General features: G+C 39.9%; 1 protein-coding gene across 6 annotated transcripts in view; it reads right to left on the reverse strand.

The window, feature by feature from the left end:
• EDAR (ectodysplasin A receptor) overlaps positions 1–21096 on the reverse strand; it is a 178101-nt gene that overhangs the window by 63973 nt on the left and 93032 nt on the right. For 4 of the 6 annotated variants that reach the window (XM_073664833.1, XM_073664829.1, XM_073664832.1 and 1 more), the window contains exons 1-4: positions 8112–8267; positions 3663–3736; positions 1121–1243; positions 269–450 (exon numbers count right to left, since the gene is read on the reverse strand). In XM_073664833.1, the coding sequence (XP_073520934.1) occupies positions 269–450; positions 1121–1243; positions 3663–3736; positions 8112–8166 (434 nt within the window). In that variant the 5' untranslated portion in view covers positions 8167–8267. Of the gene's footprint in view, positions 1–268; positions 451–1120; positions 1244–3662; positions 3737–8111; positions 8268–10780; positions 10912–21096 lie in introns of those variants that run through there. The other 2 variants (XM_073664830.1, XM_073664831.1) reach the window with 2 other exon arrangements.

Below are 21096 nucleotides of genomic sequence, written 5' to 3' on the forward strand. Positions count from 1 at the left end.
TTTTTCACCGGGCAACATATCCATAAGTATAGCAATAAACAACCTATCTGATTTCAAAATACACAGTGTATTGTCCTGAAATCTAGTAGTCATGAAATATTTTTTTTTTCCCCCGAGAAACAGCAGCACTTTAGTCTGTGTAGTCTGTTGTATTGCAGTCTACTCTCAACCATCCATTGAATGTAACCTATGTTGTAGGTTTATCTTATTTTGGAAAACTTTAGAACATTGTTAAAATGTATTCTCTATCTTTATGACACGTTCTTACCCCGGAAGGCACGGTCCACACTCGGCATCATTCCTAGAGTCCCCTGGAGTTAACACTGTGGCTCGGAAGAATATCTCGCAATCCTTGTGTCGCCTGCATATTTGGTAGCCTCCTTTAGAATACTTGTCGGGTGGACAGGGGGTACAACAATAGTCTTCATCCTTAGTTCCATAGCCACAGGACTAAATGACAAAGAATAATTACATACCAGGAAAGCTGCAGCAAACTAATATTTAAGTTTCTCCAATGGAGACTCAGTTACTGTTTGGAGTAATCTCCTATGTGCCTCTATCTGCAGGCAGCACAGGAAAGAAGACAAAATTAAATATAGTTTTCTTTTGATTCAGTATTTTCATGCAGAATGCTGTTTATTTCCAGCCAGGACTCCTATAGAAAGCCAATGAGTCCTGCTTCTCTCTTCAGAGAGGTTGACTATTTACTCTGCAGGCAAACTCACAGAGGAAGAGCTGTCAATCATTCTGTGTGGATGGGCGAAGTACAACTGGTTGGCTTTCTCTATGAGTAAATGTTCATGCTATTTCCTTGCGATTCATTATATCTGCCTACCCCTATGTAACCTTTACATACACTAATATTTGTGCTCAACAGGAACATATATATAAACAACATAGTAAGGACAATAATTCTAGTCAACAGTTGAGAAGTTTCAGTCCCATGTAAGAACATTAGACATAATGGTTTGACACAAGTGGTTCAGTGAGGATGCTGCATTGGTAGCGGAAATCCACCCAAAAAGAAATTATCCAAGGTCCGATGGAAGGGACATAGTAAAATCTTTAAAATAAGCATATATAAAAGAAAGGTATTGTTCTGACTAGCCTAGGTACTTACATAATTTGGCTCTTCCCCTGGTTCACACATTGGACAGCTATGGCACAAACCTGTTGTCAGGTTATAATATTCATTTTCACCACAATTCGAGTACTCAGCAAGAGCTGAATGCACCAAAGACACCTGCGGTGGAAAGAGGACACAATAAAGTCAGACAGTAGGATGGAATAATTCCTAGATTCTACCACTGACATCTGTGTGGTCTTAGATATGTATTTCATTTCTGATATCAAACTTTTTGGAAAACCGCATGAACCAAACTTTCTGGAGAACAGGCTGACTTTTTAGTGTAGGGTCCTCTTGTCTCTCCCCCATCAAATGACGTTGGAGGAAAGAAGGTTCAAGCGTTAAAGTGCAACTCCCATACTTCTTGTGAAATTGTCCCCAGATTTATCTGGAAACAGTTTACTCCCCATTCCCCAATAAAAAAAACATATCAAGCGTGCATGTCTGTGTGTGTGCGGATTGGGAAAATAACTGTTGGTCTAAGGCTATGTGCCCACGTTGCATTTATGAAGCAGAAAATTTCTGCTGCATAAATGCAAGTCCTCTCCCGGAAAAACGCATGCGGAATTGCCTTGCATTTTTTATGCATTGGACAAAGGCAATTCCGCTTGCGGAAACGCAAAATTAAATGACATGCTGCGGATTTTTGAACGCGGCATAAACGCTGCGGAAAAATCCGCAGCATGTGCATAGAACTTGCGGAATCCCATTGGGGACCATGGGGTGCGGATATACATGCGTTTACGCTGCGGAAATTCCGCAGAATATACGCTTGAAAAATGCTACGTGGGCACACAGCCTAACAGTAAAAGAAGGTTAAATCCCTATAAAGAGAATCTGTTAGCAGGTGTTTGCTGTTTAATCTGAGAGCAGCATAATGTAGGGACAGATACCTGATTACAAGAATGTGTCACTTATTAGGCTGTGTGCTGTAGTTTTAATACAATCAGTGTTTTATGAGCAGGAGATTATCACTAAAGGAGTAGATCACATGCAAGCCAGACCAGCTAATCTGTGTAACTACGCCCCCTCCACTGATTGGCAGCTTGCTCACAAAGTGCACTGTACACAGGAAAGTGCCAACCAGGAGTGTGGGCGGGTTATACACAGATCAGCATTATTACCACTGCTACATCTACAGCAGAGAAAACAGAGATTCTATGAAAACTGCACCAAGCAGTCCAGTAAGTGATATTTCTCTGGAATCAGTCTCTCTGCCCCTACATCATGCTGCTAAATATTTAGTAGATAGCAATTATATTAAGAGGTTGTCCAGGACAATGATATCGATGCAATCAGTTTCCACCGATGGGAAGTGGAAGTTGAGCTGCAGTACATACAAATGGCCACTATGTAGAGTACCGAGGCTCCATCTCCATACACTGTGTAGAACCAGTGGCTGGTAATGGCTGATCCATGGGGTCTGGCTGTTGTGCCCCCACTGATCTCATATTGATGACTTATCCTATTAACCAATCTCATATTGATGATTACCTTAGTGGGTCGGATCTCATAAGACTTTTGTATCACAAATATGTAAACAATTATTGCAGTAGATATTACTTTCTGCTGTCAATTTTACATTTGTAATTACACAGATTAATATTGCAGTCACCAAGAGCATGAAGTTAAGCAGTTGCTGGTCAATCAGAACTCAAATCTGCAGAATACAGCCACTGCTGCCACCTAGACTATTGCTTTATCTATGGAGTCTGGTCCGAGTCACAGGGTCCTGCCATCCAAGCAGGACCACCCAACCACTTACCAACAAACCAGGAATCCAGCAGGGTGTGCAATGAGAAACAAACGAAATAGGGAAAATTCCAGCTCCTGGATAAAATTCCAAAGTTTATTGAAGTATTAAAAAATTCTTTCCAAAAATTGGCATAGTGGAAAGAAATAAAGCAGCGCGTTTTGAATGCTACCCATGTTCTTTGTCAAAGCCTGCCGGATAGCGTTCGAAACGCGTAGCTTTATTTCTTTCCACCATGCCAATTTTTGGAAAGAATTTTTTAATACTTCAATAAACTTTGGAATTTTACCCACAACCTGGAACCATCCATATTTTGTTTGTTACGTCCTGCGCTAGGTCAGATCGTGATTCCGGCCACACTGGATTGCAACTCAGTGGGGAGCTGACAACTTTCCTTTAGAAAAGGCATGTTGGGATTAACCCATTAAAGTGCTAATACACGTTACGTATTAGCCAACAGTCTTATGTGTATGGGGCCATCTAACTGACCCCTCACTGCAGATGTCAAAGGAAAGAATGATCCGCCATATTGGATTGTAAAATGCTTGATTCTCGACTTCCAATCGGAGGTATCTGACAGCACCTTTACATTTCTTGCTAAAGCTGGTAGAACAAATTGATAACAGAGAGCATAAACATATAACAGCCGAATGTGCCAAGTAGGCCAACAATTATTTTGGGTGGAAGGGCAGTTTCAATGTGGCAGCAGGAGACGGTAAGATAATGCTATTTATATACAATTGCCTCCAAAATAGTAATGTTCTAAAAACATTGTATACATACCATTAAAAATGGGAATATATGGATCAATTTTCTGTCACTTTGTTTGCTCATTTTACCGCTGCGATGTGTCACACCTATATAAAAAAAATAAAACTTTTATTACAAAATAATATAATTTAAAAACATATTTTTATTTCAAATAACATTTTCAAATTCTTATTTCAAATTTGCCAACTGGCTTTAATGGATCTAATACTGAAGGTAAATCCGAACATTTCCATATTACATTATTCTTCGGAGCTCCCTTTCATGTGGGATCAACTTGCACTTTGACTATAGTTCGACTTTAACTGACACTTTGTTAGAATGATCGGAGATTATCTTATAATATATATTCTTTTCCTTCTGTCTTGCTTTGAGCTATACAACTCGTTCTGACAAGCAGCGAAGGTAACATTAAGCCGCTCCGTAAGCCAACTTGTTGAAAAGAAATTACTCTTGGATCAACACGGAGCGATAGGTGCCAATTCCAAACTTCCTATCAAAGTTTTTGCTTACTTTTTTTTTGCTTTAAGAGAAATAGAGGTTTTTTCCATCATGATAATGTAAATTGTGCACTTATTTGATAGAAGTGTGTTTAATCAGGTTAATGTCTGTACCCACCTTAGGTTGATTACATTGAGGCAGTGCCAAAGGTGTGTATTAACAGATATTTGTTTAACCCATGCACTACAAACAGACAAAGAATTACATTTGTGCTACAGTGTTGTGTAAGACTACCAACTGCCTATATTCACCCCTCAGCAAGTCCTAACCCTATTGTGTAGTACTATGCATAACGCATATTGTTTTGGCAGTAATGTACTTCTGCATAATTACAGAATATATAGCAATATATATTACTTTTAAGTAGCGATGAGCGAGTATGTTTGGTTAACCCTTTCGGCGAGTATGCTCGGGCGAGTACCGAGTATCTTCAGCATACTCGGTGATATGTTTGAATCACTCCCATGTCCATAATTTGCGACTATTTGACAGCTTTAATACATGTGAGGAATGCTTAAAAAACAAGCATTCCTCACATGTATTAAAGCTGTCAAACAGTCGCAAATCATGGACACGGGAGTGATTCAAACATATCACCTAGTACGCTGAAGATACTCAGTACTCGCCCGAGTATATTCGCCAAAAGGGTTAACTGAACATACTCGCTCATCACTACCTTTAAGCCAATCAAATCAGGCATTGCCCATGTAGTAGCCAGCAGTGATACCGTAATATCTGATTTGTGTAGACTAAGAAAAGTCCAGGGTAAAAGTCAGTTATTTCTATGTAACTCTCCACCATGTAACTCTATGCTAATAGATGAAAAAAGAATAAGGCAGGAAGTTGTGGTGAAAAAAGAGAACATCCTCAGGGTATAAGGTTAATAATTCCAGGTGCGTATCAGTAATACTGGAGGGGTAAGTACTGCCCACGCGTCTAGCCGCGAAGAACGCCCGCTCACTGTGCCTGCAGGCATTTTATGTTCTGATAAGACGACCGCAATTTAGAAAAAAAAATAGATCATAATCAATTGACTTTTTATCATACCATCACTCATAGACTACCTGCATGATCTGCCTCTATGTTGTTTGTCTACATACGTTGTTATACTGATCGTCCACATGTAGTTCATTAACCAGTCATTTCATATGACATTTATGCCGGCATTGTACCCTGCAAAATAATTTATTTTTTGTTTGTTTTAAATGTATTTTTGCCATACACACTTCTTACCAGTTGATAGTGCAGAACTTGACTTATGCCACAGATTAAATGATACTGAGTACAATTTTGGGATATGAGGAACAGGAGTCATTAGTGCAAACTTGTGGATGGGCCTGAGCGGTTTACAAGACAGGACCACTGCTTAGCCATTTTTCTCCTGTCATCACTGCCAATATTCATTACGTTCATTACCAAGCAGTAATATCAGCTTCATAGACATGCGGGTAAGTAGCCTCCTAGTATTGAGTATAAAGGAAACTGCTTTTCTGTACAGATATTACCAAGTGCAGCCACATAGTGCAACCTCTCCCCTTCATGTCTTTGTAGCCTACATTCACACAGTAGCTCACCACGAAAAATCACACAAACTATTAAAGGAGTTGTCCAGTACTTTTATATTGATGACCTTAGGTTAGGTCATAAATGTCTGATTGGTGGGGGTACGACACCCGGAACTCCGCTGATCAGCTGTTTCCGCCGGTGGCGGTGGACAATTGTGATCAGTTAAGGAGCTGACTGGGTACTGCACATCAGCCCTGAGAATAGGGTCGCACCCCCCAACCAATCTGATATTGATGACCTATCTTAAAAATAGGCCATCAATATAAAAGTACTGGACAACCCCTTTAACTGTTATCATTCATGATTTCCAGCAAGGCAGTAGTAGAAAGCAGCACTCACCATTGGCTAATCCAATGTCATCTTTTAATCATCATATGTGGTTGCGAGATAAAACATAGAAACAAAAACAACAGCTTTTGATCTAAATGACTGCAACAATTTCAGTCTTTTTCTATAAAAGCTAGCAATGGTTTTAGTCGTATATTAATGATAAAACAATATTGCCCTCAGATATTACTATTTTTTTAAGACATGATTAGATGTAATAAATAATGTAAATAAAGATGAGTTAGTGAGATTTAAGAAGGCAGTTATGATGTGATACGTTGATGCCAGAACAATCGGGATTACATGTGAAATCTGGTTTGTTTTTTTTAAGACAGACCATTTGTCTAATCTTACACTATCGATTTAAGAATGTGAAGTGCATCCTGTTATAAGTTTAATTTCGATGATAATATGCTGAAAATTGTATAATTTAAAATTGATAGACTGCAAACACTTGTGTCCAAATGTGTTTCCACAACCTACAGGAGGTTTCTGTCTTCTGAAAATCTGTGAATTATGCAAGCATCATTATGTACTTTGGTTTACAGCATGTGTGACATTGAACGAATTGCTACTCATGAAATTAAGTTAAATAATAGCACAGTATTGCAATAATTCATTCATTTGTTAATAGGCATAATAAAATATTGCATAATTAGTGCCCACTGCATGTCAGCTATAAGCTCACCTACTTTATGACTGTGTAGTAAGTCTGTGCCCAGAAGGGTGTGTGCAAAAGAAACGCTGCTCTGTGCCTAAGTGCACCTTCCTTTGTGCCTTGGGTTAACTTTCTCAGAACGTTCGAGACAAATGTCAAGAATAATAAGAGATCAGAGAATATACACTGCAGGTAAATTGACTTGGCAGATGAGAGTCTGTGGGAATTATTATCTAGAATCCTTTGAAGAATACTGGCTTTTACCTGAGGTTATGCTTCATGAAATAAGACCTGAAAACTCTAGTGTAGCACAGTATTAATGGTCTGGATCAATATGTAGAACTAGCCCTCACTAGTAAAGGCAACATCTCCACTTGAAATATTGAAGTAGCAGCTTGGAAATCATATTAGGATACATCCTAAATGGTAATCTCTTAATATAGTTTTATTCTCTCCCTTTGGAAATAAAATGTGCAGGAATTCAAGGATTTTTTTTTTTTTATCCCTGTCGAAGAAATCCATACACTAAAGGCAGGCCTCTTTTATGACAGCATTTTTCCCTACAATGTGGGACAGTCTGCATCTGCGGTACAAAAAGAGGAAAATAATATTAACCTGCATTATTCTATAGCTACTTTTTATAGCGATAGAAATGATAATATAAAAAGTAAACTATTAAAACATAGGGGTTTTTTTTCTCCGAGAAAAAAAAACAATATTTTTAATACTTTAATATGTACTAATAATTTTAATACTAAATATGTATTAAAATTTATAATTTATTCTATATATTTTTTTTTTCAATTTTACAATAATCTCCCTTTAAGAGTAGATTTGACTCCTAAATGGACAGTTGCCTCTTTTTTAATTTTTTCAGCAGAGACTAGATTATAATTTATATAACACTAGAGTGAACTGTAGGAATAAAACGTTTTCAAGTATCAGTCATACATTATACCAATATTAAGGCCAATATTTCACCATTGCGCACATAATTCAGAATAATCATTACTTTAGGCATGCAAGCTCATGATTAAACATATGCATTGTGGTCTTAGCATTCACTCTGTAAATTAGGAACTAAATACACTGTCTGATCAAGGCTTCTGACAAAAAAAGGGAACGAAGACAGATTACCATACCTTTTCTGTATAAAGAGAAGAGCTGCTTGTCAGATCAATGTGCCTCCCTCCCAATGCCAACCTGTCAGTCATAAATTACATCTATATGCAAAGCAATGCTGTTTAATCTAGTGGATTGAAAAGAGCCTATTCCATTATACAAATACATATTCACTTAATCATATTTTATAGCATTATTAAGATCGAAAGATATACCTAGTATATATGTTATATATAGGTTAACTAGCGTAAATTACAAATTTCCATGTCCTGCTGCACAGAAATACTTACACAAGCAATTTATAGAGAGAAGACGCAAATCCTGGATAGCAGGCAGTGCAGGCATTTATCCAGCCAAGACAATAGTATTTTGGGGTTTGAGCATAAGCATTTTTTCCTTTTATTCTCTCTCACTGGTGAGGTGAGGGATCTGGCAGCCCTGCCTCTTTTCCACCCACATAAAAAATTAGCAATGAAATACACAAAGGTCTTTGAGAAACTGTTACTTAATTCTTAGAACCTGCAATTAACCCAGTGTTTAGGAAACCGTGCGTTCTTTAATGTCTGACACTGGTGATAAGTGTTGCTCTAGGCCAGGGGTGGAGAACCTTTTTTCTCCGAAGAGCCATTTGGATATTTATTCCATACTTCGGGGACCGTAAAAAAAATTCTGATCTTGAAAATTATCCTGCTATATTTGGTCAAACAATTAATTAACTCATTCCTAATGTGATGGCTGGAGCCGCTTCTCTTTGGTGCCGCTGTGATGTAAAGTGGTATCGATGATGTTGCTACACATAACTGCTTTCCAGTACATCACATAGGAGGCACCGAGACTGCTTTATACACAACACATAGGAGACACCAAGACTGCTGTATATACTTTACATACAGTAGAAGACATGGAGCTGTGGTATATACAGTACATCACAAAAGACATTGGGCTGCGGCATCGACATCACAGGACATGCCAGGGCTGCAGCATATAGAAGATAATCAGCCGCACTCGCAGAAGATTTCAAATAAATGCTTGTATTTATTTCAATAGAATACAATATTTCATCACAGTGCTGGGTATCAGGACATAAAGCGATAGGATAGGTCTGCAGCATAGACATCACATGAGATGCCAGGGTTGCGGCATAAACCTCACAGGAGACACTTTGGGACTTTGGCATAGACATCATAGGAGACAAGGAGCTACAGTATATACATCACATGAGACATGGAGCTGCGGTATATACATCACAGGAGACCTTGGGCTGCGGTATAGACATCACAAGAGATATGGGGCTGCGGTATAGACATCACAGGAGTTATGGAGCTGCGGTATATACATCACAGGAGACATGGGGCTGCAGTATATACATCACAGGAGACATGGGGCTGCGGTATATACATCACATGAGACCTTGGGCTGCGGTATATACATCACAGGAGACCTTGGGCTGCGGTATATACATCACAGGAGACATGGGGCTGCGGAATAGACATCACAGGAGACATGATGCTGCAGCATAGACATCACAGGAGACATGGGGCTGTGGGATAGACATCACAGAAGAAATGGGGCTGCGGTATAGACATCACAGGAGACATGGGGCTGTGGTACAGACATCACAGGAGACATGATGCTGCAGCATAGACATCACAGAAGACATGGGGCTGTGGCATAGACATCACAGAAGACCTGGGGCTGCGGTATGTGCATCACAGGAGACATGGGCTGCGGTATAGACATCACAGGAGACATGGGGCTGTGGTACAGACATCACAGGAGACATGATGCTGCAGCATAGACATCACAGAAGACATGGGGCTGTGGCATAGACATCACAAGAGATAGGGGGCTGCGGTATATGCATCACAGGAGACATGGGCTGCGGCATAGATATCACAGGAGACATGGGGCTGTGGCATAGACATCACAGAAGACCTGGGGCTGCGGTATGTGCATCACAGGAGACATGGGCTGCGGTATAGATATCACAGGAGACATGGGGCTGTGTCATAGACATCACAGGAGACATGGGGCTGCGGTATAGACATCACAGGAGACATGGGGCTGCGGCATAAACATCACAGGAGACATGGGGCTGCAGCATAGACATCACAGGAGACATGGGGCTGCAGCATAGACATCACAAGAGATAGGGGGCTGCGGTATATACATCACAGAAGACATGGGGCTGCAGTATATACATCACAGGAGACATGGGGCTGCGGTATATACATCACAGGAGACATGGGGTTGCGGTATAGACATCAAGGAGACATGGGGCTGCAGTATATACAACACAGGAGACATGGGGTTGCAGCATAGACATCATAGGAGACATGGGGCCGGGGAATAGACATCACAGGAGCCGCTGCCACTACTGTGTTTTACTGTGGGATGGGAGCTCATTGCGCACTAACTCCGCCCACAAAGTATGTCCTAAAGCTGGCACTGGTCAGGGTAAGGATGTAATCTTTCATTGCACGCACCGCAGCATTCAGTAGTAAATGCTACATGAGTCTGATCGCAGAGTAAAAGTAAATGAAAGGACTGTCAACCATCAATTGCCGCTGCCGGCTTGAGCACTGCGGTCCCCAGGAATCTGCCTGGGGGCTGAAGAAAAGGTCATCGCGGGCTATAAACGGCCCATGGGCCTGAAGTTCCCCACCCCTGCTCTAGGCTGAGAAGTTGCAAAATCATTACAGCCTCCAGAAGCTTAAGAAATGGGCTGTATTGCTTTGCAAGAATATTTGATATATATATATATATATATTTTTTTTTAAGCATAATACTCAAACATACACACTGATGAGAAATATTGCTGCCATTATCAAGTCAACATTGACTACTAGCACCAAGTAAGAACAGTGGGAATAACCAGCCACAAATATGCCACAATGTGCCAATATGCAGATTCTTAATAATGTAAAGTAGAACAAGCTCTAATAAGGTGGGTACTTACTAAAACAAAGGACGGTGTCCAAGTAGTAGATGTTGTGACAAGATCGATGCTGAAGTGAGTAACATTCTGGCTCAGCTCATCCTCAGTTAAGTATAAGAAAAAGTGATCTCAAATCACTCCATTTATAGTCTGTCCCTCACTATCACTGCGCAAACAGACTTGCATGACAAGCCAATCAATTCATAGCACCACACAAAGACCATATGGTCATTGATCTTAATACAAGTCAGCAACAGGAGACGGTTCAAGACTGAAAGAGCGAAATAAAGTTGTGGGAGATGGAGCTTCAACTCTTCAAGGACTTTTTTTTATTCTATAGTGAACTAACCCTGACAAACAAAAAAGAAATGCTTCAGTGTCCAACATCGTTCAACTTGTACGTGAAGAGGTGTCCCTTTTATTAAGCTATTGAGCCTCATTATTCGGGACCAGATTTGTTTCAATGGACTGAAGTTACAAATGTTTGTTATGTAGAACATGGTTTTATATCATTAGTGTAACTCCACCTTGAAGACATAACATCCATGCTGCATTCATTTTGCTTTACATGAGCAACTGTTTCCAATTTTAATCACACAATGAAATCTAATATGTTTCACACTCCAGGAAACCTACAGTTACAGCTTTTCTCATTTATTATAACACCATCCTCCTTTTAATAAAACACATTTCATAAAACATCAAGCTGACACTAAAGTTGTTACTTTTCAAGTAATACAGTGACCTATTAAAGCAGTCTGTGGGCATAAAATGACTATTCAAACTAAGCACATCATCATATAGGCCACGTAACCATAATTAAAATCACAAGTGTGTTGGAAAAGTTGCATACAGGGATGAGCAGACCCGTAGAAGTTCAAGTTCGGTGGGTTCGACAGACCTTTAGTCCAAAGTTTGTTTCTGGTACCAGAATGGTACCCAAACTTTAACCAGAACCCAAGCCCCATGAAAGTCAATGGGGACCCAAACTTTGGTCTCTCTCACTCCCTCTCTCTCGCCGGACTTCACCTGGAATTCCAAAAACTAAAATAGATTTCCGGGCGAAATCTGTGTTCGGAATTCAGCATTGACCACTAAGTGTCCAGTACGAACCCCAAACTTTACAGTTCAGGTTCGCTCATCTCTAGTTGCATATTAATCCCAAGATTGCCTTGGACCCCTTTCTTCTATTGAAATAGAAGCCAAAGTACATTATGCTACAAAATGCAACATACAAGTGCTTCTCACAAAATTAGAATATCCTCAAAAATTGTATTTATTTCAGTTCTTCAATACAAAAAGTGCAACTCATATATTATTTAGAGTCATTACAAACAGAGTGATCTATTTCAAGTGTTTATTTATTTTCTGTTAATGTTGATGATCATGGCTTACAGCCAATGAAAACACAAAAGTCATTATCTCAGTAAATTAGAATAATTAACAAAAAACACCTGCAAAGGTTTCCTAAGCATTTAAAAAGGTCCCTGAGTCTGTTTCAGTAAGCTCCACAATCATGGGGAAGACTGTTGACTTGACAGATGTCCAGAAGGCAGTCATTGACACACTCCACAAGGAGGGTAAGCCACAAAAGGTCATTGTGAAGAAGCTGGCTGTTCACAGAGTGCTGTATCCAAGCATATTAATGGAAAGTTGAGTGGAAGGAAAAAGAGTGGTAGAAAAAGGTGCACAAGCAACCAGGATAACCGCCGCCTTGAAAGGATTTTTAAGAAAAGACCATTCAAAAATTTTGGGGAGATTCACAAGGAGTGGACTGCTGCTGGAGTCATTGCTTCAAGAGCCACCACACACAGACATATCCTGGATATGGGCTACAAGTGTCGCATTCCTTGTGTCAAGCCACTCATGACCAATAGACAACGTCAGAAGTGTCTTACCTGGGCCAAGGAGAAAAAGACCTGGACTGATGCTCAGTGGTCCAAGGTGTTGTTTTCAGATGAAAGTAAATTTTGCATTTCTTTTGGAAATCAAGGTCCCAGAGTCTGGAGGAACAGTGGAGAGGCACACAATCCAAGGTGCTTGAGGTCTAGTGTGAAGTTTCCACAATCTGTGATGGTTTGGGGAGCCATGTCATCTGCTGGTGTAGGTTCACTGTGTTTTATCAAGACCAAAGTCAGCGCAGCCATCTACCAGGAAATTTTAGAGGACTTCATGCTTCCCTCTGTCGACAAGCTTTTTGGAGATGGAAATTTCATTCTCCAGCAGGACTTGGCACCTGTCCACACTGCCCAAAGTACCAATACCTGGTTTAAAAACAACAGTATCACTGTGCTTGATTGGCCAGCAAACTCGCCTGACCTTAACCCCATAGAGAATCTATAGGGAATTGTCAAGAAGATGAGAGACACCAGACCCAACAATGCAGACGAGCTGAAGGCTGATATCAAAGCAACCTGGGCTTCCATAACACCTCAGCAGTGCCACAGGCTGATCGCCTCCATGCCACGCCGCATTGATGCAGTAATTGATGCAAAAGGAGACCGACCAAGTATTGCATTTACTGAGATAATGACTTTTGTGTTTTCATTGGCTGTAAGCCATAATCATCAACATTAACAGAAATAAACACTTGAAATAGATCACTCTATTTGTAATGACTCTATATAATATAGGAGTTTCACTTTTTGTATTGAAGAACTGAAATAAATAAAATTTTTGAGGATATTATAATTTTGTGAGAAGCACCTGTATGTATATATCCTGAATTTAAAGTATCGCACAATAGATTAGTAAAATGTGTCTAAAAGTGTAGTATCAATGGCACAATTAGCCTAGTAGGATATACATAGAAAACCTACAAATACAGTAAGTAATTATACAATATGGCACCATGTACTGAGACACCAGTCACATGATTACAAAGTAATATAGGTTTAGTGTCGAACGGAGCTGGAAAGAGCCCACCAGTAACAATAACTCTGGAAGCCCCATGTTCAGCTGCATGCAACTATTACCCCTTGTCACAAATTTCCTTATGCTCATATGTAATACTAAACTGGGTAATTTGTAGAATGAATGATGAGATGCTTTTTTTGTCTGTATATAGTTAATCAAATGTACTGGACCAACTACTGCTCATATTGGGGGGTAAGTGGCTTACCCCTGCACGGGGCCCACCGGGAGATTCACCTGTTCCCCTGTGGGCCAGTCCGAGTCTGCATAAGTTGAAAAAAAGCTACAGGTCCACTAAGTTCAACCTTTCTCCACCAGTTATAAATTTTCTATCACTAGATTATTTATTACCCACAATGCCATTTGTTGTGAGAAAAGCATCCAGCCCTTTTTAAATGTGGATATAGTGTCTGCCATCACTACCTCTTGTGGTAGGGCATTCCACAGTCTGACTGCTCTAACTGTAAAGAACCCTTTCCTATTTATCTGCCGGAATCACCTTTATCCACATGTAATAAGTGTCCCGTGGTACTTTGTAAAGTCCTTGGAAGGAATAAATCATATGCCAGTCATTTCATTTAATTTATTAATGACATATATTTGAGAAAAGGTTTTGAATTTAATCTACTGTCACATTTTTGCCTTTCTTATAACCTATAGGACCGCTTTAAAGAACATGCCAATCCAAAATCAAAAGCTCTATGTCTGATTGGACGTAAAGAGGTTGTAGGCAATACAAAAAGAGTTAGCTTTTCTTCTTCAAAGTGATATTATTTTTGTCATAATCTGTTTTAGCCTCAATAACTTAAGTGGGTAACACAAATTGACCTAGTAGAACAATTAAACCTTTCAGTGAATAAAACCTGAGTATTTTCTTTAAACATGGACAGCTTTCAAGTGTACATTTCACATGCAGCAGGCTGGATTCCATCTTTCTGGACCCCTGTGATTATGACTTGGGGAAGGTGGAAAACTGGGGTTAAATGTAGTCAATACATTAGACTAAATGTATAATTATATGATATTTTCCCTCAAGATATTTCTAAAACTGTCTCTAAGAATGGAACGAGAAAAGAGCAGAACACACAACACAACCGAAGATTTAGGGAAATAAGCAACTTGTTATCATTTTACTACAGATTGTTGTAACAACTTCACATTTTCCTAGTCTTTCACCTTATTATTTATCGCTTATATAGCGCCATTAATTCCACCGCACTTTATAGACATCAGCACTGTCCCCATTGGGGCTCACAATATAAATTCCCTATCAGTATGTCTTTGGAGTGTGGGAGATAACCCATGCAAACAAAGGGAGAACATACAAACTCCTTGCAGAAGTTATTCTTGATGGGATTTGATCCCAAGACTCCAGAGCTGTAAATCAATAATGCTAACCACTGAGCCACCGTGCTGCTCTGTACTATATTATTAGCATATTTAGTGTCAAGTCATTGTCACAGAAAATGGAAAAATACAGAAATTTGTGTTTTAGCTTCATCTAGAAAAGGTAATAGTGTATTAACAAATCCTGGGCTTGGGATTTTGTGTAATTGATGGTGCAGGAGGTATATTATATCTGGAGGAATATTAGATTTTATGATCAGATAAAATAGGCTAGTAAATTAAATGGCTCTACTGACATCCTATAAAACGCATACACGCCAGATGTTAGGATGCATTAGGGACCTCAGAATTGTAAGCCATTGTCATTGCTCGTTTACTGAATCCTATTAATTGAATTTCTCTTTACAGCGAGCAACAAGGGACGAGCTTAGTGAAATGACATTAATAGAGTTAAAGAAATGAGTGTGGTATGATTGCATAGATAGAATTAACATAAAAATATCTCTACTGATTTCATGTCTTTCCACATAAGCCATAGAGAGGTTATGATTGAAGTAAACTAAGCAAGGGGAAAACAGGAAGATTCATTTAGTCTCCATTTCAGATCTGAAAAAATACAGATGTTCATGCAGAATTTGCTTTTACTGGATAATTTGTGTTATAATTTTATAGTTATTAAGATTGAAGGTAGACACAAGTCTATCAAGTTCAACCTATAACCTATTTCTACCAAAATTCCTCCCAGCCCTGCACAATTGTGTCATGTTCGGTTTGACACTTAGATAAAGCTCATATTATTATTATTTTTTTTAGAGCACTATTGATTCCATGGTGTTGTACATGAGAAGGGTTTAAATACAAAATACAAATATAAATTACAGTTAACAAGCTAACAATGATAGACTGGTACAGATGGGAGAGAGCCCTGCCCTTGCGGGCTTACATTCTACAGGATAATGGGGAACTAGACAATAGGTTGGGAGATTGCGGTAGCTCCAGTGGTGGTGAAGTGGCAGCGTGGTCATTGAAGGCTGTAAGCTTTCTTGAAGTGATGCATTTTCAAGTTTTGTCTGAAAGTTCTGAATGTGGTGGATATTCAGATGTGTTAGGGTACAGAATTCCAGAGAATGGGGGATATTCGGGAGACATTTTGGAGGCGATTGGGTGAGGAACGTATGTATGGAGGAGAGAAGGAAGTCTTAAGAGGAACGGAGATTGTTGGAAGATATCGGGAGATTAGTTTGAAGAAATACGGAGGAGACAGATTATGGACGGCTTTGCAGATCAATGTTAGTAGTTTGAATTGGGAGCCCGTGAAGGGATTTGCAGAGGGGAGAAGCAGAGGAGTAGCGAGGTGAGAGATGGATTAGTCAAGCAACAGAGTATAAGGATGGATTGGAGAGGCTTGAGAGTGTTAACAGGGAGGACACGCAGGAGGATATAGCAGTAGTCGAGGTGGGAGATGATGAGAACATGCATTAACATTTTAGTAGATTCAGGGTTGAGGAAAAGGCAGATTCTGGAAATATTTTTGATTTGGAGGTGGCAAGAGGTGGAAAGAGCTTGGATGTGCGGTTTGAAAGACGGGGCAGGTTTACTCTGAGGCAGCAGACTTGCGGTACAGGGGAAAGCGTGATATAATTTATTGTGATAGATAGATCGGGTAGGGGAGTTATGCAAGATGGAGGAAAGATGATGAGTTCAGTTTTGTCCACATTGAGCTTCAGGAAGCATGATGAGAAGAAGGAGGTTATGGCTGATAGACACTCTGGGATTCTGAACAGCAGGGAGGTGACATTAGGGCTGGAGAGGTAAATCTGAATGTCATCAGCGTATAGGTGGTACTAAAAGCTATGGGACTTTATGAGTTGTCCCACCCCAAAGGTATAGATTTAGAAGAGTAGGGGTCACAGGACAGAGCCTTGAGGGACACCAACAGAGAAAGGGCGGGATGAAGAGGTAGTGTGGGATTGGGAGACGCTAAATGTGCAGTTAGAAAGGTATGAGGAGATCCAGAAGAGGTCAAGGTCATTGACACCAAGGGAAGAGAGGATTTGTAGTAGGAGGGAGTGGTCTGCTGTGTCAAAGGCAGAAGACAGGTCTAGAAGGAGTACAGAGAACTGTCTGTTAGCTTTGGCTGTAAGTAGGTCGTAAGCAATTTTGATCAGGGCGATTTCGGTGGAATAGTGGGGACGGAAGCCGTATTGTAGGTCATCAAAGGGTGAATTAGAAGAGAGATGGGAGGAAAGATCAGCATAGACTTTCAGTTCGAGGAGTTTGGAGGCAAACAGGAGCAGCGATATGGGGCGATTGCTGGATGTAGAAGTTGGGTCAAGGGATGGCTTCTTCAGGATAGGTGTGATTGTGGCATGTTTGAAAGCAGAAGGGAAGGTACCAGAAGTTAGCGATAGGTTGAAGAGACTGTCTGACCGTGGTCTGGCTGAGAAGTGTCGCTCTTAAGTGTCTAATCAGAAATTTGCCAGAAATGGGCCAAAAGTGACCAGAAGGTAAGGGTAACTATTTATTAAATGACCTTGGCTTCATTTTTCCACTCACACTTAAACTTTCATTATGCTTACATATGCCCTTACTGTTTTTGCACCACTAATCCTTACTCTCCTTTGCTATCCCCAAACCCCAGCACCCTCTAACCAAATGGTTATCTCTCCTTCCCTCTTACCTCCCCACCTAACCTCATCTGCAGACCTGCTCCTCAACCTCAGATCTATCCTACCAAAACATAAAATAAGCCGGACACTCTCCTTCCCCTACTAGCTCTCCCTCTCTCTGCTTCTCCTCACTGCTGGCGACATATCTCCCAATCCTGGACCCCCACAGCTTACACCTTCCACAAATTCCCCCTCCTATCGCTTCCAACCAGCTGCAAACTACTTTGTCTATTGATTTGTTGCACACTGCCATGCACAAGAGTGACAACAGAGTCAATAACTAATGCCTGTGTGCCATTGTAGCAGACGGTGGCAATATCATATCAAGCAAATTGTCAGGAAGATCTATGTTCTGCCCATAGATCTTAATAGCTCATATACATATTAAGAAAAATGTGGATTTCTTTGGAATAAGACATCAGATCACAGATATCAAGGTATCATGTTATTCACTTTCCTATGACCTATATGCCCGTATAGACTGCATAGGATGGTTGATACTACTGTCATATTCCCTTTAAGTTATCAGGGTCCAGCACCACCAATTGTAAAGTCTCATTTATGTGTGTGATGTACTGCTTTGACTTTCTAAAACTAATACTTAAAAGAAAAATAGCATATGCAGCAATATCATATTTTAAACGACCTCTACCTTTAAAGAGAACCTGTTGGGTCCCCAGACTCCTCTGAACCACTACTATAGCAGTATAGGTGCAGATTTCTTTATTCCAATAAAGTGTTGTTGGTCCATACTATTGCGCCAACTTTGAAAAATGAATTTTTAATCTGCAGACTGTAATATGCTAAAGAGGTAGGACTAGTACGGTAGGGTGGGTGTCTCTTCCCCCAGACTAATCAAGCCTCGAATCTTCTAATCACACCTCACTGGGCATGATTTTTGAGCCTGTATTGAATTCCCCTTATAGTAGAATCATTGGCCAAGCTTTCAATCAAGTCCAGGGATGCGTAATTAAAAGCTCCATGGCAGGACTAATCTGGGGGAAGAGACGCCCTGCCAGACTTTTGCCTCATCACCATATGCGACAATGCAAAATAAAAGTTCACTATTTAGTGTGGAATTTTAAACACCTTATTACAATAAGAAATTTGAGACCATACATATGCTAGTGGTTGGCAACAGTCAAAGGCCCTGACAAGATCACTTTAATTCCAGCATTTTTGGATTAAACTTTTCTCTCACCATATAAGGTCTATAATCAGAATTCTGCAACTTTTAGAAGAAAAAGGAGAAGAATTGAAGAAGAATCAAACAGTCTCTCCCAACACAATATTTCATAGGTCAATGAAGATGGCCACAGTCAAAATAACATTATTATTTTATATAACTCTATAGTGTAATATAATTATTCTATATTTGCTAAGAAGCTAACCTATACATATTCAACAATAAAAACTCCTTCAGTTTACTAGGACTGTTAAAATAGGAAGTGGACTACCATATATTACTATTAGTGTTGAGCGAGTATGTTCTATTAACCCTTTCGCCGAGTATGCTTGGGCCGAGCACCGAGTATTTACAGCTGCTCGGTGATATGTTTGAATCGCTCCCCATGATTTGCGACTGTTTGACAGTTTTATTACATGGGAGGAATGTCTATTTCTTACACATTCCTCACATGTAATAAAGCTGTCAAACAGTCGCAAGTTATGCACACGGGAGCGATTCAACCATATCACCGAGCAGCTGTAAATACTCGGATCTCGGCCCGAGCATACTCGGACAGAACATACTCGCTCAACCCTAATTACTATATGTTTTTATAGATAGAAGTTGTAAACCCCTGAAACTAATCCCAGCTTATATTATTGTGCAAGGATGAAATCATAGTATCCGATCTTTGTGAATTTACATATGACTGACTATCGAATGTAGATTTTGCTCCCAGGGAAGCCCGGTGGCTCAGTGGTTAGCACTGTTGCTAAACAACTCTGGGGTTCTGGGTTCAAATCCCAGCAAGGACAACATCTGCAAGGAGTTTGTATGTTCTCCCCATGTTTGCGTGTGTTTCCTCCCACACTTCAAAGACATACCGATAGGGAAGTTAGATTGTGAGCCTTATTGGGGACTGCAATAACTACATCTGTAATACGCTACGGAATATGATGGCACTATGTGAATAAATGTAATAAATAAATACACTGGATGTAGTTGAGACACTGATAAGATGCCATTGCCACAGCACTTCATGATCCACTAGTGAAATTGATGTCACACGTGATGATGATGACCATATTCTTGTTACATGATCACGTGTCTGTTACATAAGTCATTATGTTTTATCACAGAAATAGGATTTTATATAACAAGGAAAATAAAGCTGTGAATATGAACACACGTGGGCACTGCCATCAACTTCAGGAGACAATGCATTTTAGTTGCTCTGAGAATCTTTAGCCCATCATTGGCCACAGAGCAACAGTCACAGCTCCTACAGTTAAAATCTGTTAACCCAATGAATAGTATTGAGTAATTGCAGGGATTAATGGAGTGTGTGGAATAGGTTTACCATAAAAAAATGAATGAAACTCATTATGTGAACAGATGTACGGATGTGCAATTTCCATATCCTACTATAAATGACTTTATGTCAATTACTCACCCTGTCAAATGAGCCTTTGTTCACCTTTGTAGGAGTCATGGCAGATGTGATTATTACTAGGACTCAGGTGGGCATGTCTGGAAATGCTATAACTGTAAAAGTACAGTGTAACATAAAGGAGGGCACTTATCAACCCACTCTCTCTGCGGTACCTTATCTGTGACTATAGGTGCTATTCATGGCTTATCTGTGCATCACTTAGAACAAAGATTGTATCGCTTTGTTTTATAAATTTACAGTTAATAGACCCATTATGCCACCTGTATTATCTATCCAATGCTACATATTACGTGTCTCTATATGCAAGTTGTTTTTTCTATAAACTTCTATACATATAAAATATTGAAGATATTTTCTTGGGGGGAGGAGGATGGATCTTGGGGAACACAAGTCCAGCTGAGTTGACCCTGCAAAAAGATGTAAGCATTCAAAAGAGAAGGAGGAGTAAATTAGCCTCTTTTTAGAAAAAAGAGGGGCTTCTTAGGAGACTCCTTTATTCCTCACTCACATGGAAATTCATTCTGTGCTGGGGTCACGTGCATCAGTGGTGTTCTATACAGAAGAGATTTTCTATGATCATAATATCTTTCATTTTGGACAACTTAAGAAAGCGGCATAAGGAGGGGGACCTTTGGTTCCACAAGAGAGATATGCAGGCTCACTCTGCCATTATTAAGTATCGAATGTGAGACCACGTGTATACCCAGAGAGGAATCACACAATGATAATGAAGGAACCACATACTTTGATATATGATTTCTTCTTTGTCAAAACTGATTGAAGAACA

Source organism: Phyllobates terribilis, unplaced genomic scaffold (genome assembly GCF_046119375.1).
Source record: "Phyllobates terribilis strain yellow unplaced genomic scaffold, ASM4611937v1 Scaffold_2__4_contigs__length_985480577, whole genome shotgun sequence".
Classification (NCBI taxonomy): Eukaryota; Metazoa; Chordata; class Amphibia; order Anura; family Dendrobatidae; genus Phyllobates; species Phyllobates terribilis.